General features: G+C 38.6%; 2 protein-coding genes across 2 annotated transcripts; one reads left to right on the top strand and one right to left on the bottom strand.

Moving 5' to 3' along the window:
- Window positions 1-250: 250 nt before the first annotated feature.
- EIF2S1 (eukaryotic translation initiation factor 2 subunit alpha) lies at window positions 251-9386 on the bottom strand. The gene is made up of 8 exons (XM_058161871.1): window positions 9238-9386; window positions 6761-7002; window positions 6436-6515; window positions 5350-5501; window positions 4923-5029; window positions 3145-3242; window positions 2290-2433; window positions 251-774 (listed from the first exon to the last, which is right to left on the bottom strand). Exons 2-8 carry the CDS (start codon window positions 6999-7001, stop codon window positions 649-651), a joined length of 948 nt encoding a protein of 315 aa, XP_058017854.1. The 5' UTR covers window position 7002; window positions 9238-9386; the 3' UTR covers window positions 251-648.
- Window positions 9387-10176: 790 nt separating this feature from the next.
- On the top strand, window positions 10177-23309 carry ATP6V1D (ATPase H+ transporting V1 subunit D). The gene is made up of 9 exons (XM_058161870.1): window positions 10177-10372; window positions 13534-13651; window positions 13782-13861; window positions 15033-15100; window positions 15373-15417; window positions 17989-18092; window positions 19393-19459; window positions 21490-21568; window positions 22773-23309. The coding sequence occupies exons 1-9, from the start codon at window positions 10332-10334 to the stop codon at window positions 22909-22911; spliced, it is 741 nt and encodes a 246-aa protein (XP_058017853.1). The 5' UTR covers window positions 10177-10331; the 3' UTR covers window positions 22912-23309.
- The last annotated feature ends 922 nt before the right edge of the window (window positions 23310-24231 follow it).

Genomic DNA, 24231 nt, shown 5'->3' with positions numbered 1-24231 from the left:
AATAAGAAGAGGAAGACTAGTGCATTAATTCATCAGAGTATTAAAAAGGAGTATCTAGTCTTGCTGACATTGTACATGAAGTAGCCCTAAAGTTACTTGTATACTGACAACTGATTATGAACTATGTAGAGATTAGAATTTATCAGTTAAAGAAATACAAACTGCCATCTTCAAGAGCTGAAAGCCACTCTTTCCTCTTTAGCTCTTTGCACTACAGATTTCTTAAAATAAAAATGAAATGAAACCCAAGTAAATATCCAATACATTTATTGAATGCTTCAGTGCGGTCTGTGGAGGAATATTGGTTTAATCCTCAGAAACTCACTGATACAACATAGTGAACCAGTTGCCAATCTGAATGTGTAAGATGTGAAAATATTAAGAAGAGTCATCAAAGTATGCTTGGATTATTTAGGGGAGAAAGGTTTTAATCTTCAGTGAGAAGTACCTTCCCATTGAGAAAATCAAGCAACACATTGTAGCAGATGGTTTCTTGTCTGTTCAAAATTTGGTCTCATTAAAAACTTGAAAGTATTTCAAGTCTGTTCCTGTGGCATTTTTAACAATGAAATCTCATCAGTCGACTCTAGGTGTTTTAGTTATTTGCATGAAGGCATAATTTCCATCTATTTTGCCATGCCAACAAATTTAATCTTCAGTTTTTGCTTCCATCTCCTCAGCATCATCATCTCCATCCACTTCAGCATTCTCACGCTCCAACCTTTCCAACTGCCTTGCAAGTTCAGTCTCATCAGTGTCAGTTACCACCTTGGGCTGTAAAGACAAAGTGATCAATACATGGTTATCTTCCAGTGTAATTCAGCATCTGTTTAAACAAATGTACTTTTAATTAAACATGCAGTTGACTTGTCCAAATATAAAAAAGACAGCGATTATCAACCTGCTATATGCAGTCAAACTCATTTGCCCTGGAAGGGACTGCCAACCAGTGATAAACAACTGCTGCCTATTGGTATATTTCATTTTTAAAAAACAGTGTAGATTTCATTGGACTCTTTCCATCTCCATTAATTAGACTGTGTACTCCTTGGGGGAAAAAAGAGAGCTGTACATTCTAAGGCTACAGGAGGGAATACTCCTGCTTGCTGTAAGAATGGACAGAAATATAATACTATGAAGGCATCTACTGGAACATTTATTGAGATTTTCTTGTCTAAAATAGGTAAAATAAACAAATACACATTATTTGAAAATATGACAAAGAAAGTTATTTACAATCTGCAGTGCACTGTTGAATTAAGGGACACAATCTTAAAAGCTACAATTACTAGCAAAATTGGGGGACAAGGGAGGGGTAGTTATCAAAAAGACTCTGCACCGAGCTGAATTCATTACTGGAGAGTCAAAACCTCAAAATGGTGTAAAAGCTAGCACTGAATTGTTCTTCACTGATTTTTCATAACAAATGCAAATAGTTTTGTCCAGTGCAATCCAAGTTGGATTTGTGGTAGACATGCTGTCCCAATTCAGTGTCTGCCTAAATGGAGCCAACCGGGAGTTATTTTTGGTTATTTATTAAATATATAGTTTCCAGAAACACAGTATTGCAATGATATAAACTTGTTGGGAGGCCAAAACATGCATTTCCCAAAATTAACTGAACAAGAACAAAAATAATTATCTGACTGAAGCTAAGATATATTTCATTACTTTAATATCAGTTTTATTTGTTAATTTTATATGGCTAAGAAGTTACTACAGGTAGAGTACAATTAATTAAAACAAACATAATTTAAACAATAAAAACAGTTATTAGAATATAAAACCACAAGGCACAAGAGCAATTATTAAATATTTAACACTTAATAAAGTATTTAATATTTTTTCCTACCACATTAAAGGAACTGTGCGGGACCATGGGGTATTAGGATACAGTATTTTTCTCTACTGAGTGATTCAGAAATAAACATTTCTAATAAACAGAAAACTCAGGATAAATTTTGGTAAAGTGCAAGCAGCAATGACTGCAAATGTGAAATGTTCTGTGCATGAAGTAGCTGGTTTTAAGTAGCCTATGACTGAACCAAAACAAACGGAACAAGAAAAATGAAATTCTTGCTCCTGGGTAGAGACTGCAAGAATCACTGGACCCTCCCTACATGGCAATAATTACAATTGCAGGTATTAGCTCTGAGGATCATAAGCAAAGATGTCTGCAGTGGGAAGGAGGGGGTCAAAATGTCAAGATGACAGCTGCAGCATGCCTCTTTTTCACTGCCTTTCCGTAAGTGTCCCTGATCCCAGCCTAGATGAATACACAATACTTACTTCCATTTGCACATTAAAGACACCTCTCTTCTCTTCAATTTTTTCTTTAATGACAGCCATGGCTTGGCTGAGGACAGAAAGGCCTTCAGTCCTTTCAAGTGTTGTTGTGGTCATCACATATCGAGGAGGAGCTATAAGATTTATCTAAAAAAGAATGAGGTAGTATTAGACTTGCTTTCATAATAAGTCTTAACCTGCTCCTCAAAGCTGCTGATAAAAGATACTTTACATCTTGAACTAATTCCAAAAGAACCCCAGGACTTATTTCATACTGCTCTTTTTGTGAAGGAGTTAATTTCTAGTATTTTGAGAAAAGACTATAAGATAATAAACTTTTAAATGACAAGTATTCCATGATATACAGGCAAACTGCATTAATTACAGGTTCTACATTTGTCAGTCCACTTATTTGTAATCCACTTATTTGTAATCCACAAATAAGTACTCATGCCATTGTTGAGCTTATTCGTGGACATACAGAGCAACAAAATGTTGGAATCAGCCAAAATGCACATTCCTGAGGTTTCAGCCAATTCAGCATTTGTAACATTTTAACAGAATGTAACTAACATTGACTTCCTGTAAATGTTTAATTTTCTGCCTTAAGGAAATCTTTTTTTTTCTATGCTTTCAAAATACAATGTTTTATAACATTGCTAAAATAATTAATCCAACTGAGCCACTGTAAGATTGTAATTGGCTTTCTTGGGTCAATTCAGATCTCACCTTTCCTCTCAACCCAATTCTTATACATTAACAGACTAGGTGGCATGATGATTAAGCCACAGGAGAATGTTAGATTTTTTTTATATTCAAGATTTTCCAGAACAACCATGTCAAAGGATATCTACTTACTTTGATTGGCATACTCTCTGTAGAACAGCTTAGGCCAGCTCGCAGAGCTTCTTTTACAGCATCTATACCTTCGTAACCATAACAGGCCACTTCAATATCTAAAATAGCCAACATTTTGATGTTAAAAATGTTTAGAAAAATTAAAATAATTAGCAACCAAATATATACAGTTGAATAACATTGCATTTTAAAGATAAATGCTAATGAAAAATAAAAAAATATTCTTAACTATCAAGAGGCCATAGGCTAAGAGACAATCACAAGGAAAATCATGTTACATTTGTATTTAATCTACAATATGGTTAGGTTGGAATGTTTGAAGCAGAAGACACATGAGAAATTCAATTTTCTTGAATTTGGTTTACTTCTTTGTATCTTCCCCCTTACAATGCAATTTTTCCTACAAATCCTATACATTTGCATCTAATCCTTTCTCCTGTTATGAAGAAAGCCCTTCTTTAGTATTTCATGCTTCTAGAAAATGAAAGGAATCCAACCAATGGCTGTCAATCTTCACTGACTGGTAACATAAATGGCCAGATACCTTTATACACACACACAGCCAAGTGGTTTGATATTTGAATAAAATCCTATTTTCCCCCTTATCCCTCATATGGGTATTTTTTTTATTTTCAAAGAAATGAGTTGTCATGTTAGAAATAATTTGAGCTGCTTAAAGCAAGTTTTTTAGGGTGGAGAAAGTTCATAAACAACCATTGGAAATTTTGGAACAAATGCATTTAGCTTGTTATACAATTCAACCACTGAAAATTATAATTTGGATCTTATTACTTGGCAGAAATGTTCCACATTTTCCTAATCCCAGTGGAATATTTCTGATTAGAAATATAACAGTATTTCAAATATAACTTGAAATGATATCAGTAAATTAGTAAGCTTCATGCAATATGAACCTGTTGCCTAACATCTGTATACTCTGAATTCAGCTCTGATTCAATTGCATGATAAACTAATTATTCAGAAAGTTCTTAGTGGCAATAACTTTGTAAAACAGGACAATCTTCTCTAGTTATATATACAGCTGTACCTCTTCTACCTATTATTTAAGATTTGTCTTTTCACCCGTTAAGAACTGAATGAGCCAGGGCTAAAGATTTAGGCAGCTGGCTGAAGTCATTTTACAAATGTCTATTCTTGTCCTTTTATTAGACTCCACTTGATTTATTTTGCTGTTCTGCATGCTCTTTTCCTTAATTTCCTTCTTCATCTTTTAAGTGCTTTCTCTTTCATAACATCTAATGAACATTTTTTTCCATCTCCCTGCCAATGAATCTCTGATTCCTTACATTTTCAGAAACTTTCCAATTCCTGTCTATCCAAAAACACTTGTGTTCCAGAAAACTCTTTGAGAATTTCTGGTTCTTTTCCTTCAGAAAATTAAATAACTGTTTGGATAACTTATTCAACAAAAAAAGGATACATTTTGAAATATAGCACTGCAAAATTCACTTTCCTAATCTATATCCATTCAAACATTTCCCAGTCATGCTTATTGTTCAAGTCCTCAATGAGCCAAGATAATAATCACATGTTCAGATAATAATAGTTTTAGATTTACCATAAAGCAAAAAGCAGCATTATTGTTTTATCTTGGCTGTACACCGCCCTGAGTCCTTCGGGAGAAGGGCGGTATAAAAATTGAATAAATAATAATAATAATAATAATTCAACATATCCTCATAATATACTCACTAATTGACATTTTCAAGTATATATAATGTTCGATTGACTTAACTTAGGCAGTTTTGGGGACTCACCTGCTCGAATTTTGACTGCCTGTGGTGTCAAACGTCTATTGATATTGTCAATTAGCACACGCTTTTCATCTTCCGTCAAATCCAGCCCGTCAAGGATTGTGGGATCGCTATAAAAAGAATAATCAAAGAAAACCTTATCAGAATTTCCTAAATTATCTATAAAAGAGAAATGAGGAACTGTCAAAACAATAAACTATGCAAACATTTAAACACATTTCTTTTTCCTGAAAATTAGGTTTGCAAAAGACACAAATAGAGTTTATAGATAGAAGCAGACTATCATGCTGCTGCCTCTTCAAAATGAGAAAAAGTCTATTTGTTGAGTAACAATAATAAGGGCACATGAATCTGCATAAAAGCAAACAATGCACAAATTTATCCTCTAATTTCTAAATTAGTGAAAAATTAGAAAGGCATCTTTACTTACGAGACAGCAAGTTTGAAGGCATCATATGCGCCATATCCAGGCTTTCTGTACTTGTCATCAAATACCCAAGCAGTTCTCTGAAACAAGCTCTCCAGCTGTTCATCTTTTGTGTATTCTAAAACCTCAGCAACATGGCGAAGGATGCTGTAAACCTGGGCAGAAGCAGGGAAAAAGTTGCAAGAGAATGTAATATTGCTATATTTAACGCAACGAATTCTAATCCAATGAAACAATATAATGAAGGTTGAAAATTCCGTGCAATATACATATACATAGGAGATGCCTTTTCTTAAAATGTCAAATATTTCATCAACGTACCCACACACAAATTTCCTGATCCAGATAAAATTGTCATGGCCTTGTGTCCTGCCATGGTATCTTTTTAGAATCTTTGAATATACCTGATATAGCCAAAGAGGTCAGAAGTTAAAAAATTCTTTTAAAGCTAGGGCAACTGTGTTAATAATGAGGGTGAAGGTTTGTTCTTAAGACTTTGTGGTTTGGTTTCCAAACGTTTTGTTACCAGGCTAGGTAACATCTCCAGCGGAGTTTAGGGGATGTCAGTGTTGGTGTTCACCACGAACAGAAGAACACTGACACCAACATCCCCTAAACTCTGCTTAAGATGTTACTTAGCCTGGTAATGAAACATACAGAAACCAACCCACAAGCTCAGAGAATGAACCTACACCTGAGCTACAGAGTCACCACTTTCATGTTAAATATATCCAAGATAAATTTATTTACTAAATGTTGTACAACTTTTCTTCTAAGTGGAGTGGATAAATTAAAAACCCCATTTTCCAAAATTAATTTAGGAATGCAGAACAAACAGAAAAAACAAAGTAAAATTCTACTACTGCAGAGTTATTGACAGTATAATTGGAAATTTCTGTGATGTATTAGCAACTTAAATTTGGGGCTCAATCGTAATTGTAAGTTAAGGACTATGTGTATAACTAGTTGTATGGCTCTATCTTGTTTTTCTTTATTTTAAGGTCAAGCAAACTGAAACTTTTAGCAGAATTAAAATGTATTTCATTATTCAACAAAGCAGGACGACAAATGTTTCTTACAAAAACTTACAGTTTTTGATTTGGTGAATTTGTCTTCACATTTAATTGCCTCTTCTGGAGACACTCTTCTTTTTGACAGGTCAATATAACCTAAAATAGCATATACATTTTTGAATATATTAAGTCAACTAACAGTCTTTCTAAGTCTTTCTCTCATAAAAAAACCTACGTATAGTTATTAAGTGTAACAGGAAAGATCTGTTCTTCCAAATTACTACATACCAACCCTTCTGGTAGGCTCTTCTACAACTTTAATCTTCTCATTGAATATTTTTGAAAACCATATATATAATCTTATAGACTGAAAAAGTTGCTGCATTTGTTATGCAACTCACCTTTCTCCTTATCAACTCTTATGACAACAACACATTCATTTCTGCCAATTCGGATTAGTTTATTTATAGAACGGATTCGTCTCCTGGACAGCTCACTAAGTAAGATCATGCCTTCAATGTTGTTGTATTCCAAAAGACTAACATAGGCTCCCATTTCTGCGATGGACCTGACGTTGACCATGACAACATCTTCTACTTCAGGAAATTTATGCTGGTAAAATCTACAGCTTAATCCAGGCATCCTGCAATAATCAGAAAGTCGTAAGTACAAATACGTTTTATAATCAAAACAATTAGTAATAGTGAAGCATAACTGAAAATAGAGTAAAGAATGATATCTAGAACAACTCAATGACTGGTTAGCAGTTGTGAACAATGGTCAGGAAAACTTTGCTTCTTTAATTTGAATTTAACTAAATTCATTATTCATTAAAGAATAATTTACAGCTATGAAATTCAAGATTGCATCTTTGCAATAGATATAGAAAAATATTTTAAATTCAATTAACACATAAGCTCACTAAAGAGCCTTATAAAAAATCACACTCCCAGCATTGTGTCCAGATCTGCATTAACATGCAGAAAGCTAGCTGGCATGTAGATAAATCTGCATGCTGTCCTAAAAAATCCAGCACTGACTCAGACAGAGAGATACAGAAGTAAAGTATTTTAAACTTTAACACCCTCTTCAAGGCTGTAACAGCTGTCTTCACAATTCCAGAAAGTTCTGGAATTCCCTTTTCAATTCCAAAACCTGAAAGAGGAGTGTGCATCCTACTTGTCAGCAGTCTGCATAAAAACTGTGTTTAAGCCAGAGGCCACCTTAGAAACTCTCAATTAGAACTTTTAACAGGATGTTATAGTTGGTGGTAAGCGTGATCAGTGGAAAGGAAGACTTGTGTGTTTATTCTATATCTGACAACAAAAGTAACTAAATTTAACAAAAGCAGATGCGATTTGGAAGCAAATACTTTTATGGACAACTATTATCAGTAGATCGACAGTAGTAGCAGCAACCTTACTATTTTTTTAAATCTCTTACCTAATCAGGCTGGTTAAGGAAAGAAGAGCAAATTCTGCCCAAACCATTAAGCCACTTATATATCAAATGGGAGAAGAAATAACAGAATGATTAGAAGGGACCTTGGAGATCTTCTAGTACAACCCGCTGCTCAGGCAGGAAACCCTATACCAGTGGTGGCGAACTTTTTACTCACTGAGTGCTGAACAGTTCCGTGCTTCACATGCTTTGTGTGCATGCGTGCTATCCATGTTACTGCACAGCTCCTCCCCCATGCGCTGCATGCGCAACTGCACCATCTGTGCTGTGCACAGTTTTGGCGCATGCCCCCACTGTGCACTGCATGCGCAACCACACCATCTGCGCACTGGAGGCCCGAACACCAGCTGGGCGTGCGCACATGCACAGCTTCAGGTAAGTTGGGTGATAGCTCGCGTGCCCAGAAAAATGGCTCTGTGCGCCACTTCCAGCATGTGTGCCATAGGTTCGCCATCACGGACCTATACCATTTTAGACAAACGGTTGTCCAATCTCTTCTTAAAAACTTCCAGTATTGGAGCATTCACAACCTCTGGAGGCAAGTTGTTCCACTAATTAATTGTTCTGTTAGGAAATTTCTCCTTAGTTCTAAGTTGCTTCTCTCCTTGAATAGTTTCCATCCATTGCTTCTTGTCCTGCCCTCAGGTGCTTTGGAGAATAGCTTGACACCCTCTTTGTGGCAGCCCCTGAGATATTATCATGTCACCCCACCCCAAGTCCTTCTTTTCACTAGGCATACCCAATTCCAGCAACTGTCTTCACATGTTTTAGCCTCCAGTCTCCTAACCATCTCTGGAAAAAAAAATCCTTAAGCGCTTGAGCCCGAGCAAAAGATCCCAGGACGTTGTTTTCCTGTCTCCCCCCCTCAAAAAACCCGGAGGGGCTCAAACGTACCAAGCATGCCAGTTTGAGGACCGGCGCTTAGAAGCGTCTTTCTCCCTCTCTGCACCCTGGGTCGACATTGGCACCTGCGGCGGTTACATCTTCGGCGCTGACGAGCCTTTTTTGCGGACAACCACCGCGCAGGAGGCTTTCCCCTCCCTCAGCCGCCGCCGCCGCCGCCGCCGCCGCCGGGCTGCAAGGGCGCGTTTGTGACCCAGCAGGGCGCGAGGGGAAAGCGGCGTTGCGGGGCAGGGAGCCCTTTTGTGACATATTTTAAGGAGAGCCCGAGGGCCAGAAGAGGATCCAAAGGGATATCACAGAAGCCCATCCCGCTGGTAAGAGACGCTCTTACGGCCGCCGGGCCTCTCACGGATAGCCCAAGTGGCTCCTAGCGGTTACCCTGCGAGAGTTTTCGACACAGCCACCCTTTTCCCTCCGCTTGCTGCCCGCAGTCCGTGTGAGGGAACCCACAAAACGAGTCCCTCACAAGGCATGAAAATCGCAGGACCGCCCCCCCCCCACCCCTCCGCTTTACCTGTCAGCTCTACAAGCCCCGCTCGCCAAACGCTGTTTCGGAGCCGACTCACACCAGCCTCACGTATCCCACTCTCGCTTCAGCGTGCCTCTCACACAGCGCAGCCGCCGCCCCGCCTCTTCCTGTTTCGGGAAGCCATCGGAAGCACTTTCGGCAGCGGAAGTGGAGGTCTGTGGGATATTCCGGGGTGGTAATAGGACTTCCGGTCTGGCCTGTAGTGCTGAGTTTCCTCATGTTAAATCGCTCTTTCTCAAGATCAACCAATTGCTGGCCGAAGACGACCAACCTTACTGACCTTTGAGACTATCATACGAGTTTCTTTTTTTTAAAAAAAAGCTTGCCAGTATTTTGGCAATTAATCCACGCTCAGCAATTTTAATTCAAACAATTCAAAAGTCAGCAGCTTCCCCCAAATTCCAGACCCACAACTACTTTTAAGTCTGCCGCTTAATTGGGAAAAGGAGGGCTCTTCTCATAGGCATCCAGGGTTTCAGAAGGAGGAACTCTGCTCTTCCTCCGTGCAGCCCGCAGTGGCTTTTCTGCAGCCTGACTTGCCCTAGAATCAGAAGCCTTTTTGTTTCCCGCTCTTTCTCCCTGAAATCCCAACTAACGCGTCGCCGACCCCATTGCCTTATCCTCGGCTGCCTTATAAATTTATATCCTTACGATTTATATTGATATATTGATCATCAATTGTGTTGTAAATGTTGTACCTTGATGAACGTATCTTTTCTTTTATGTACACTGAGAGCATATGCACCAAGACAAATTCCTTGTGTGTCCAATCACACTTGGCCAATAAAAATTCAATTCTATTCTATTCTATTCTAAATTCGTTCTCCCCCCTCTTTTTTTTAGCTCTATGTTTCTGACGGGGGGGGGGGAGGGTCCCGTCGCGTCAACCGTTCGCTGCGTCGCGGCGCGCGCAAGGACGACGGGGAGAAAAGGGGCGGGGCCTAACCCGTGGAAGCCGAACTGGAGGGCTCGGTGCCCTTGCTAACCGGAGGGAGTCACGTGATCGGGCTCGTTGCTCCGAGGGAGAGAGGAGGAAGTACCGTTCCGGTGGGCTCGGTCGGTCGGTCGGTCTTGGCAGGATGTCGGGCAAGGACAGGATCGAAATCTTCCCTTCGCGGATGTGAGTGGCCCTCTTCTTCTGACCGGTCGCCCTGGGCGAGGATGGATGGGGTGGTGGTGTCGGTGTCGCAGGGCAGCGGGCTTTTATTCTTAATTCTTGAGCTCAGCCTGATCCCGGGTTCACGAATCCCCCCCCCCCGCCCTTGAACCCTCTTTCTCCTGGTGGTGGGTGGGGGCTGCTCTGTTTTCTGCCTGCCAGTCGGGGAGAAAGGAATTTGCAGAAGGAGATGGCTGGGCTCGCTGTGCTTTGATTACAAAAACCGGCCGGGTGGGCCATTCGTTGGGACTATTTAAGGCTGAACTAAATAAATAAAAGTGCGTTGGGGGTGTGTGTGAAAAGTAAGAAAGGCAACGTACATTTTTGTCCTGCATCAAAGCTCCAGCATAGTCATTGGGGGAGGGAGGGGGCTGTGGGGAGATCTTTTCGGATATCTGCAGAAAAAGGGTAAACGGTGATCTTTGGAGCAGGGGTCTCCAACCTTGGCAACTTTAAGCCTGGAGGACTTCAACTCCCAGAATGCCCCAGCCAGCTTTGCTGGCTGGGGAATTCTGGGAGTTAAAGTCCGCCAGGCTTAAAGTTGTCAAGGTTGGAGACTCCTGCTTTGGAGAGTCCTTGGAAGAAGAATATTTTTCGTAGTCCTCCCCGACGCTTCTCTCTCTCCCCCACACTCCCCCAGTTAGGAGCAAGCGGAATAAACAGGTTAAAGAAAATGCAGAAGTGAAAAAGACATGCATCGCCTTGTCATAAGAATAAACGCTTTGTCGTCTAGCCGTGCGGATGACTTTGTGTGGAACAGGATTGTCATTGAACGTGAGCGTTTCGTGGCAAGGGCGTTTGTTGAAAGGACTGAATTCAGCGTTCGTTCCTTTCTAATATGTGGGATATAAGACGAAAGAATGGCCTTGCCAGAAAGGGTTGGCATGGGGGAGAAAAATCTCAAAAGTAATTTACTCTAAATTCTGTCCATAATAGTAGGCAGGATGATAGTAATCCTGAAGTTAAAAAACAACCCTTATTCCATAGGGTTTGTAGTTGTGTCTCCCTTTGTCATTATTTCAAGGTGATGGTTAACCCAGTGTATCTAAACATAAAGTTCACAAATTATGTTTACAGATTGCATTTCTTCTATTTCTAATGCATGTAAAAAGGATTTGACAGCTACTTTTTTTTTTGGGGGGGATGATTTCATGTAGTGCAATTCTATTGTGTTTTAGAAATCAAATCCATTAATTTTATTGGTGCATATGCCCAAATAGAGTAAGTGAACACTGAGGCCTTGCTATATGATCTTTTGTACATCTTGGCATGTATAATTGTATTGATTTTAATGGGTTCAATTGTGCTTAACTTTAAATACAGTAGTTGAATACTAATTTCAAACTTTCCTAAACAATAAATGCCTTTTAATAATCATGCTGGAATTGCTAACTCTGATCAGAGTTGCTTCTGTTCTTAACTCTGCTTCTTAAGGATATTTATATAATCAGTATTATTAAATATTTTCCCAATTTTTGTATTATACTGTCCCTCGCAGAGTCAGATATGTAGGTAATCTTTCAATATTTCTATTGGTTATAATCTTGTTAGTGTGCCTATAGTAGAGTCATATCTATTTCTAAATGGAACTTTGATCTTTCAAGATTTTTACTTCCTATATGCTGTGTTAAGTATCTGTTTAGTAAACATTTTAAGTTTTCAGTAATAATATTTTATTATTTAGAAAAAGAAGTATTGCATATATGCTACTTTTCTTTTTAAAAATATAATGTCCAGTAGAAAATGTTACTTATTTACTTCTTCATTGCCCAACTCCATAATTAAGAGAGCGATGAATTATAAAAACATTTTTGCTTTTTACTTCTTGTGAAGAAGACAATAAATGTATATGATCAGTTCTGAGTCATATCTATAAATAAATATTCCTATTGACATAAATCTTGCTTAGATCAGCCACACTTAGAATACATTTGTAGAATAGACTAGTGGATGGCACTGTTGACAGCAAACAGAATGATGTTGAAATGCACACACAAGATCTTGTTCTAGCTAGTAAGTGAATCAGTCTGCTAAGTAGGCAGTGGCAAAAACTAGCTAGTACAAGAATATGAAATCTCTATTTTACCTTCTTTTAAAAGGTACACTTCTGTTCTTGAACTTGCTTTCTACTTATGAAGATTCTTAAAAGAAACTACATTAATTCTCCTTGGACAGTACTTATACCCACCCATTTATAGTTTACTGTTAGGATACTACCATAATTATTTTTTCTTTATTCAGTAGATTTAGGTGCAGACAATTGGTAAACTAGTGATACTTTGAATTCATTGGAAGCTTGAAGCATGTGGAAAACCAGTAGTATCTAACCTCTAGGCGATTAGGGAAGTGTGGAAGCTCAGACGTTCCATGTGACTTATTATATACTAATTTCCAAGAAGAAATTTCACCATGCATTATATTGTCATTTTTAGTTTCTTGAATTATAAATGATTTAGTTCTTATTTGTCTTACTCTGAATGATGGTAAAGAAATAATAGTAAGGGCCTCTGGTGGCTCAGACTGGTAAGACAGTCTGTTATTAACAGCAGCTGCTTGCAATTACTGCAGGTTCAAGTCCCACCAGGCCCAAGGTTGACTCAGCCTTCCATCCTTTATAAGGTAGGTAAAATGAGGACCCAGATTGTTGGGGGCAATAAGTTGACTTTGTATATAATATACAAATGGATGAAGACTATTGCTTGACATAGTGTAAGCCGCCCTGAGTCTTCGGAGAAGGGCGGGATATAAATGCAAATTTAAAAAAAAAATGCCAAATATATCTTTACTGAGAAATATATTCGCAAGATGCTTCTTATTCTGAAAATTCTCCTGTCAGCACTTCTAACTTTTTAAAAGTCTCCTTATAAAAGAATTTTCCATCGTTGCTAATTTGGAGTTTATTCCCTGTAAATATTTTGGGGGTGTAGATTAAGACTGCAATTCCATTATTGTTTACCCAGGTATACTTAATAGCGTATTTGTTTTTAAGCAAAGAATGCTGTCCCTTGCCCTGTGTTCTAAATGCACCCTAAATTTCTATGTGCTAAAGAAGATTGTAGTTTATTTTCAGAAACATCCATCTCAAGTGATAGATTAAAAAGTCTCATTTTTTCTGATTTCAATAGGGCTCAGACTATAATGAAAGCCCGTTTGAAAGGAGCCCAGACTGGTCGCAACCTCTTGAAAAAAAAATCAGATGCATTGACTTTACGATTCCGGCAGATTTTGAAGAAAATTATTGAGGTAAGGAGTTTTGTTTTGTCTTATTCTTAAACGTAATATTATTGAACAATTTTTGTTCTTACTAATATTTATTATTGTCTGTACTTTTTATGTTGAGTTCACAAGCTCTTCTTTTCTGTTATGTTTGCAGACTAAGATGTTGATGGGTGAAGTGATGAGAGAAGCTGCTTTTTCCCTTGCTGAAGCAAAGTTCACAGCTGGAGATTTTAGGTGAAACTAATAAACTTGGTAAAGGAAGTCCACGTGAGATGCCAGCCCTATGCCTATGGAGATTCTCAGTTATCCAGGTCATAGTTGTCCAAAGGTGCTTTTTCAAGAGGCAACTGGACTTTCTGATTGTTCTTTGAAGACATTTAGTTTCGCAGAGAAATGAGAAAGCAAAACGTCTAAGAAAAACCAGAAAGTCCAATTGCCTCTTGAAAAAGCACCTTTGGGATGCCAGCCCTATCTTGAAAAATGAATCAGTGAACTTTGGCATTTGTAAATGAAATTATAAGGGAGAGGAACATTCTGTAGCAGATGCTTTACGAAAGAATGACATAGGAACACTCATAAAAAGATTTACTTCAGAATAGGGTTTAAGATAAACGGGGAAATAAAAACACTGAGGAATTTGAATTTGTGAAAAGTATTGGCTTGCAGAATAAGATACTGAGCTTTTTGTGACTATTTTCCAACAAGGTGGGCAACTTTTACTCCTGGTGCTGCAGTTTTCCAGATTATGATTCAGATTTCCTACATGCAGCATGTTCATGTATTCAGATGTTCATACACAAATGCTGCTTAAGCTTATATATATCATATTTTCTTATCTTATTCCCAGCTTCCACTGGTACTGATTGCCAGTTAATAGCAGGAAATAATTAATGTCAAGGATAAGTTATTTGATTCCTGGCTGTTAATAGTGATTGGAAATAGTGTTCTGTTTCCTGCTGAACTGTAGAAACATTAGCAGGACTTCCATGGCTCTGGGACCATATTTCTCATGGTTGAGAGCTTTATGAAGTGTGTTGATTTTACAGGTTTGATCATTCTGTCATTTTTGTTATAAAAAATACCACCAAATCCTTAAACATTTCTGCAATTTTCACCATCAATTTGGTTTTTAATATCTGAAAAAGCTACAGTTGCAGGTGTTGATCTTTTCTAGATTTTATGTGAATTAGCTTCATCAGTAAGAAATAATCATGAGTAATAAGACATGAATTTTTGTCAGATATGCTAGGATTAAGTTCTCTGTTTTTAAAGTTCTATATGTTGGTGGTTTTATTAGTTAAAACTGATATAATATGGTGAAAATATTTTGGCAAATAATTTTCATGCACTTTTAGGGAAATCTGTTGTGTAGCTATGCAGATTAAAATTCTTTTTTCTCCTGCAGTACTACTGTGATTCAGAATGTGAACAAAGCTCAAGTCAAAATCAGAGCTAAAAGAGACAATGTAGCAGGTGAGTCATATAGAAGACTGTTTCTCAATCTTGATGCCTTGAAGATTTGTGGACCAGAATTCTCCAATCGGGACTGGAGTTGAAGTCCATACATCTTCAAAGTGCTGAGGCTAAAAAACAGTGTTCTAGATCAATATGTCCAATTATTTTAAGGACAATTAAAAATGCTGGCTTGGAATTCAGTTTGGACTCACTAGAGAGAACTGGATGATGACTGGAATAGAAGTTGGGAAATGTGTAATTTTTACATTCTGTTGTACGGCTTTTTACAGGTGTGACATTGCCAGTTTTTGAGCATTACCAAGAAGGAGGAGATAGTAAGTTTGTATTTTTTAAATTTGGTGTAAGTGTTAAGTGTATCAATAAGCTGTACTTAAAATTTCTGATTCTTATGACATACCTTACTAAATAACAATTATCTGAGGTTTTACAAATTTTTTTTGTAAAGAAAAAGTTTATTTAGTTTTTATATAATCGCCCGGCCACCCTGTTTCGGGTGACCCGCTCTCTCCTTCAATTGGAGGCGTGGGATGACCCCCTGCAGGGTCATTCTGAAGATTTTAGTGCGTATCTGCACGATAAAATTGCTCAGCTTCGTGACAGGTTGGACCAAAATTGGATAGATCCGGGTGAGACGCCTGAGCCTCGTCTTGTTGAGACTGTTTGGGAGGAGTTTGACCCTGTGACTCCAGAGGAGGTGGACAGGTTACTGGGAAGGCTGAATGCCACTACATGTTTATTGGACTTGTGTCCCTCCTGGCTGGTGCTGGCCACACAGGAGGTGACACGAGGCTGGCTCCAGGGGATTATTAATGCTTCTTTGTTGGAGGGGACTGTCCCCTCTGCCTTGAAAGAGGCGGTGGTGAGGCCTCTCCTCAAGAAGCCTTCCCTGGACCCGGCCATGTTAGGTAATTATCATCTTGTCTCCAACCTTCGCTTTGTGGCGAAGGTTGTAGAGAGTGTGGTGGCACGTCAGCTACCCTAGTTCCTGGATGAAACGGTCTGTCTAGACCCGTTCCAGTCCGGCTTTCGGCCTGGATACAGCACCAAGACAGCTTTGGTCATGTTGGTTGATGATCTCTGGAGGGCCAGGGCCAAGGGTTATTCCTCTGCCCTGGTTCTGTTAGAACTCTCAGCGGCTTTTGATACCATCGACCATGGTATCTTGTTGCGCAGCTTGAAGGGTTTGGGAGTGTGAGGCACCGTTTTGCGGTGGTTCTCCTCCTATCTCTCTGACCGGTCGCAGACAGTGTTGGCAGGGGGGCAGAGATGGATTACGAGGCGCCTCATGTATGGGGTACCCCAGGGGTTGATTCTCTCGCCCCTCCTGTTCAACATCTATATGAAGCCGCTGGATGAGATCATCAGTGGCTTTGGGGTGAGTTACCAACTGTACGCTGACGATACGCAGCTGTACTTTTCCACCCCGGGCCACCCCAATGAAGCTGTCGAGTTGCTGTCCCAGTGTTTGGAAGCCGTACGGGTCTGGATGGGGAGAAACAGGCTCAAGCTCAACCCCTCCAAGACGGAGTGGCTGTGGATGCCGGCATCCCGGTACAGTCAATTGCAATTGCGGCTGACTGTTGGAGGCGAGTCATTGGCCCCGATGGAGAGGGTGCGCAACTTGGGCATTCTCCTGGATGGTCGGTTGTCTTTTGAGGAACATCTGACGACCGTCTCCAGGAGAGCTTTTCATCAGGTTCGCCTGATTCGCCAATTGCGCCCCTTTCTAGACCGGGATTCCTTATGCACAGTCACTCATGCTCTGGTTACCTCTCACCTGGACTATTGCAATGCTCTCTACATGGGGCTCCCCTTGAAGAGCACCCGGAGGCTCCAGTTAGTCCAGAATGCAGCTGCGTGGGTGATAGAGGGAGCGGTTCGCAGCTCCCATATAACACCTATCCTGCGCAGGCTGCACTGGCTGCCTGTGGTCTTCCGGGTGCGCTTCAAGGTATTGGTTACCACCTTTAAAGCGCTCCATGGCTTAGGACCGGGTTATTTACGGGATTGCCTACTGCCATCTTGTACCTCCCATCGACCCGTGCGCTCTCACAGAGAGGGACTCCTTAGGGTGCCGTCAGCCAAGCAATGTCGGCTGGCGGCCCCCAGGGGAAGGGCCTTCTCTGTGGGGGCTTCCACCCTGTGGAATGAACTTCCCCCTGGACTTCGACAGCTACCTGACCTTCGGACCTTTCGCCGCGAACTTAAGACATATTTATTCCCTCACGCAGGACTGGCTTGAATTTTAATTTTTTAGATGATTTTATGGGTTTTAAATTTTAATTAGTTTTTTAGGGTTTGAATGTATTTTAAAATTTGGGCCAAATTTAATAAGTTTTTTAATTATTGTTTTTAGTAATAATGTATATGCCTTGATTGTTATTTTATCTGGCTGTAAACCGCTCTGAGTCCTTCAGGAGAAGGGCAGTATACAAATTAAATTATTATTATTATTATTATTATTATTATTACATTACCAAGGAGATTTTAAATGCTGGAGGAAGGTAAACAAGTGAAAGGAAATAAGAGATATTTGAGACTTTCTGATCATCTCTTGAAGCATCCAATACTTTTTAGTTATAATCCTGAGTGTTTGTAATTTCCCACAAGAGTCAATATCAAACTTTGATTATATTTCACTTATTTAATTACCATAGCTTTTATGCCACTTGCTTACCAAATTCTAAATTTATTAGAATTTAGTAAAAAATCTTTAGTAAGAATGGCTTACTAAATTTATTCTCATATTATTGCTAGCAAGGAAGGTGAGTCAGTTGGCACTCCCTCCCCCCATATAATTAATCTCTTTCTCTAATGTTTTCTTTTGGCTTAAAAGTTTATTGAAACTTTAATGAATTAGCTAATCATCTAAATGTATTATTTAGGTTATGAGTTGACTGGTTTAGCCAGAGGCGGTGAACAGCTGGCCAAGCTGAAAAGGAACTATGCTAAAGCAGTAGAACTCCTTGTAGAACTAGCTTCTCTTCAGGTAGGTGGAGACAGAATGCTGTCAAAAAGACACTTGAAATCTTCACTTGGTGGATGATCATTCAAGGGATTATAGTACTGCCAACTATTTTCATTAGGGTCTTATTTAATATTTTCAATTATATCTAACAGCAGTTATTTCCAAGTTAAATGACAAAAGAAGCCATGTGCAATATCCCAGTTAAAATGGCAATGTTTTAATGTTGCTGGTTGGGAATTTCATTGGTGCCGGTAATAGTAAAAGGCTTTAATTTAAGGAGAAAAACAGATTGCAACTTTTAGGCTTGATTTTCAAAACACTGCCTATCTGACCATTGCACATAGCTCACCATCTTTCGGGTACTAGTACGCGTGCTCACACTCCACCTTCGCAATGGGGCGGGATCCCATCTTGGCCGGTGCGCTGGCCCTCACCTTCACTGCATCTCCGGGCTTTCATCTGCAGCCTCCTGTGAGCAGCAGCTATCCTGAGGTAAACTTTGGAGGGAACCAGCTACTAGGGTAGATGGTTCGATTAGTTAGTCGCCCCTATACCCCAGTCAGATGAACGATGTGCACGTCAGGACTGCTACAGACCTCCACCAGTTTCCTCTGGCTTCACCCTGCCCAGGCATAGTTCATTGCACAAATTACAAATTTGTTGTATCTGGCTTCCTGCTATATTGCCTTGTCTTTGAAACAAGCCTGTAACTTTATCTATTTTGTGGAGGCATAGACTCTTCCTGAGATCTGTTAAGAGCACTCTATAGGCCATTCTGTATGCATATTTGAGTAGAGCTCCACATTGTATAATCTTTTCTCCAAGCCTTTGTAAAGTTATGAACTACAGATAAGTAGGCAAACTAGCTTCCTTTTTGATGTTTTAAACTACATTTCTCATAATCTGACTCCCTGGTCATTCTGGTTGAAGGCTCATAAGGATTGGAAGATTGGATTGGGCAAATGTTCTAAGCACACACTTCTGTACCATTTAGATATCATTGGTAAGGACTTTTGGGAAAGGAGGGATTGTGTATGATGTCTTTTGATACCTGTTTCATAATTTAAAGAAATGTGCCTATGAATTTAAATAAATGGGCCCCAAGTAAACAAATCATTTTCATCTTTGTATGTGAAATGCCAGGTGAGTGACTATGTTGGTATTGTACCAGTTCATTTTGGCCTTATTTGGTAAAGAATTTTTCAGATTTTTTTAGGAACATACCTTTGGTTTGTCTGGAGCTAAATTTCTGAAAGCCAATCTTATCACTTTTAATCATTATAATATTTTATTTTATACTCCATCTCATTTGCGTCTATAGACTTCATTTGTTACTCTGGATGAAGCAATCAAGATAACAAATAGGCGTGTGAATGCTATTGAACATGGTAAGTAAAATTTGATAATGTAGAAAGCTGTGGGTCATTTCTGTGCTTGTTGCACAATTGGTATCTACTCACCCTCTGAATCATTAGACAGGCATTGTTCCCTGATACGTGTCATAGTATCAGAGTTTTAATGTTTGAAGGTTTTCCAAGTTTGCCATTAGAGGGGGATCATAATCCAAATAAATAATCTCCCTAACACCAGCTTCTTCACATGCCACTTTAGGACATGTTTCAGACCAGGTTTTTTTCCCTTCCAATAATGTCCCTGATCTAATTCTTTTTGCCTCTCTTTTCAAGCAAGATGCCACATTGGGATGCAGTTTATTTATTTTCTATTCAGTACTACTTCTTAATAACTACTAAGGCTATATCAAGTCTGTAGTCCCCAAAATCTGTGCAACTGTGTCCAATCTAGATCTGCACCACAAATAATCCTTGAAAACCTTAAATTGTCCCTTAAAACCTTAAATTGTCCCTTAAATTGTTCCTTAATAATTATAGTTCTATGTGAATAGAAAGAAATTATTTCATGTATATGGAATAGGTTTGTTAAAATATATTTCATTAATTTCAATTGCATGTAAATTAATTGTTCTTTGTCTTGGTTCTACTTATTTTGGAGAGATGGAATTTGTTCCCCTGAGATTAAAGTCAACTCTTATACTTGTGCCCCCCAAAAGGCTTGTATACCCAATTTAAATAAAACTTTGACCTGCCCATGATCACTATACGATACTTGATACCTAAGAAGTAGAATACTCAAATGCATATTGCATTTAATTGATGCAGTTTGAAAGTTATTTTATTATCCTACTAGATTGTTTCATAACAAGAAAAACAGAATTTTTCTTTGCCCTGTATCAGACTGGGCAGTAGTTTATGGCTCACTGCAGAAGGATCAAATGACTATTTTGTTATGCTTCTAATTATAATATCTCATACTACTATTAATGAGAGTTTTTAGGGCTGAGGTACCTATACAGCTATATAAATACCTGTGCTATAGCTTTACTTAAAGGCTGCCTAAGATGAAGTTCTGTTATATGTCTAACAATTGAAAATATGAATGGCTGTTGTCATTTGCCAAAATATCTGCATTTCTCCATGGTACTCTTCTTTTTTAGGTTTTAACTGCCTGGATAACCACAGCATCTCTCACTAGTTCAGGGGTGGGAGAGGAACAAAAGTGGTTGCTGGGTGCTATCATGGGGAAGACATGAATTTCCTTTAAAACAAAATCAATCTAAACAAATTAAATTAGAAGTGGAGAAGATTCACAATCGCCTGACACAGTACATAACAAGTTGATGTAACTTGAATGACATCCCTTAAGGGCTTTTGAATATCCTTAGATACATCCTGGACTGAACTCACGAGAAACAAAGGCAGTCCTAGGCTATGCAAAACTTTTTTTAAGTTGGTGAGTGCTGAGGGATCCAAGAGACCTCAAGGGTTGAATTCCCCTCCAAAGTATCCACCTAAACGGCAAACAAATGCTTGCAATGCTGATAAAACAAAAGAAAACATAAGTTGGTAATAGGGAATTTCCATACAGGTAGTCTTCAACTTATAATCACAACAGAGTCCCAGAATTTCAGTCCTAAATTGTGGTTGTTACTGGACTTAATTCTACAACTGTTTTTACAATGGCCATAAAGTGAGTCACCATAATCATAATTATTAAGTGAATCATGTGCTCAATAAGTAAATCTTATGATCATCAAGCAAATTCATTCTTCCAAATGGGCAGTTTGCTGGAAACTGGTAAAAAATGCTAGAAATTGCCAAAATACCATCACCAGGGGTTACTGCAAACAAGCTGTGAACAGGAGCTAAGTGCCTGAAATGCAGTCACCATGGTAAGCAGCAGTTGTAATTTCAAGGATGGGTCATTAGTAGCTTTTTTGAAATCTGCCGTAACTTTGAACTGTTAAGGGATTGATCGTAAGTTGAGGACTACCTGTGTAAGATTTCAGACCCCAAGTTCTTCTTTTAAAATTGTGTGATAGTAACAACTACCTTTTATACAGTGATTATTCCTAGAATTGAACGCACCCTGTCTTACATCATAACCGAGTTGGATGAACGAGAACGAGAGGAGTTTTACAGGTGAGCCAGTGAGTTAGATATTGTATTTTGAATCTAGAAATATTTTTGGTTTTCTGATGCAAAGTGCAGAAGATGAAAAATGCCTGCATTAAAAATCCTGTAGAAGCCAGCATTTATCATCTTTACCCTCCCATTTTTGGAAACAATTAACCTTGTGTAGTAGTTTGTAGTGAAAGTAACATGGTCAAAGTTGCTAACTAAGCTGTGATGGTTGAGGTGGATTTGAACCTGGATCTTCTCGTTCCTCAACCAATATCTTAGACACTACACCACAGTAGCCACCATAACACTTGCTGGGAAGCTGAAGAGCGTTCTGAGGTGGTTAGTTTCAAAGCAAGGCTTTGTGGTCATGAAGTTGCTACATGTACTAGGTGTCCTTGAGACCTGAATTTGCTAGAGGACCAGCAACTTTGACCTTAAAATCTAATCCAGGACACTAGATTTTAAGGTCAACTCCTTTTTCTGACACATGTAAGGGATTAGTCATAAGGGCCATGATTGGGGGGGGGCATTAATGAGGACCAAAATATTGTGAACCAAAATCTGAGCACAAGTGACTTTAGTGCACACTTTAGATGGTATCTAGGGAAGTGATTTTTAAGTAGTTGGGTACTACAATGCAAAAAGTATTACTGCAGAGCAAACTGCTTATGGCATCTCTCAGTGCTTTGATGTCTTTATAGTATTTATTTCTTGAAAACTGTCTTTTGAGTTAGTTAATCATTGAAAACTGGCTGCCTTTGAGAAATAGTTGATAATTCCTACTCGGTTAATTTTGTGTAAGGTAAAAGAGACTATGTAAATCAAAGCTTTGTTTGGAGCAGACTAAGCCAGGTTAACTAAGGGATACCTTCATTGTTTCTAAGGTGGATAATGTGAACAATAGCTATATGTGATCCAAGCAAAATAACCTGTAATCAGATTACTGTGTAATTTGACAGCCTCCTTTTCTCCTCCTTCAATGTGTTGCAGGGCCCTTGGTGTTCCTGGCCATTACAATAAATAAGGATCCACATTCCAGTTCACTCATCTCGTTTTTTAAAAAAGTTATTTTTCCTTTTCTATCAATGGGGAGGGAGGGAAATTTAGGTAATATTGTACTTTTCTTACATTTCCAATCTAAAAGGATGAATAACAAAATCACTAAAATTGATCTCCTATACAAATAACAAAATCACTAAAGTCGATTTCATATGCCTCCCAGATTAAAGAAGATCCAAGAAAAGAAAAAGATACTGAAAGAGAAGAATGAAAAATTGCAAGAATTACGGAAAGCTGATGGAGCGCAAGAACCTGCTAATTTGCTTGCAGAAGAAAAAGATGAGGATCTTCTCTTTGAATAGCTATGGATATAGTTGACTGAAATCTAAAAGCTGTGCTACTCTGTGGACCTTATTTATGAAGTTCTTTCTTTGATGTATTAGCTTGAATATTCCACTCCAGACCTATTCAAGGAATGTTCTTCTTGTGGAAAATTGCTGTTTAATTAATTACTTGCATGAAGCAGGATCATTTCCATTTCCTATCTGTCTTTGTTCCTTTGGTATAGAAGTATGGTTTCCCTGTGTACTGCCAAATTCTTGTAATAATTTTTATTTATGGTCACAGATAGAGACTAGTGAGCAATTCAGAAATTCATAACTTGGAATTATGTTTTTTTCTTTCCTAAAAAAGAAACATTCGTTTTAAATTGTATCTCGATTGTACTGTAAAATCAATAAAGAAATATGGCTAAATGAAACCTATAGGTGTTTGTCAAACATTCTTTAAATGAGTGATTCTCAAGAGCGTGGACCTAAAAGTCCCTTGGGTGGTTTGCCATTGCCACCCTTCATTCACCAGCCAGAAACCAATGGCTGCTTCAGCCTGCATGGGGTGCTAGTTGTCTTCTTTGGTATCATGTAACTCTTGACTTACAGCTCAAACAGTAATTGAAAGACTTAAGTGATCACCACTACAGGCAGTGCAGTGCAGAACAGATTAATTGGAGAAAAATGGGTTACCAAAAATGGATTGTTTGCTCTTATACACATTGAAAGCAACGTGATTACATTGGCGGCCTGTTACAGTTCTCTTTTGAAACCCCTTTCTCTCCAATCTATTATACAAGGGAGATGGGAAGGAAAAAAGTGATTTTAGTAGACAATCTTTTTGCTTGAGCCCCTTCCCTATCAGAGATTGGAGACAAAGAAATTTCAAGATTTAATAAACAATATTTATTAAAAAATTTAATAAAATATTTATTTAATAAACAATAAAAGATTAAAAAATTAAAAAGATTTAATAAGCAATAGATTTAAGCTTAATGTTAACCACTCCAATCTTGATTGCAGAAAATATGACTTCAGTAACAGAGTTGTTAATACTTGGAATACACTACCCGACTCTGGTCTCTTCCCAAAATCCCCAAAGCTTCAACCAAAAACTGTCTACTATTGACCTCACCCCATTCCTAAGAGGTCTGTAAGGGGTGTGCATAAGAGCACAAGCGTGCCTACCGTTCCTGTCCTATTGTTTCCTTTTGTTATATCCAATTAATATAGTTATTACATACACATATACATGCTTATATATCGTGTAGTTATTTCATGAGCTATTATTAGCTAGATGCCTGTGGCAGGCTGCAGCATAATTGCAATTGCTTTTGAGGAGTACAAGTTGTA

The sequence above is a fragment of the Ahaetulla prasina genome, chromosome 1 (genome assembly GCF_028640845.1).
Source record: "Ahaetulla prasina isolate Xishuangbanna chromosome 1, ASM2864084v1, whole genome shotgun sequence".
Classification (NCBI taxonomy): Eukaryota; Metazoa; Chordata; class Lepidosauria; order Squamata; family Colubridae; genus Ahaetulla; species Ahaetulla prasina.
Note: the sequence above shows the minus strand (reverse complement) of the source record. Positions and strands in the feature narration are given on the sequence as shown.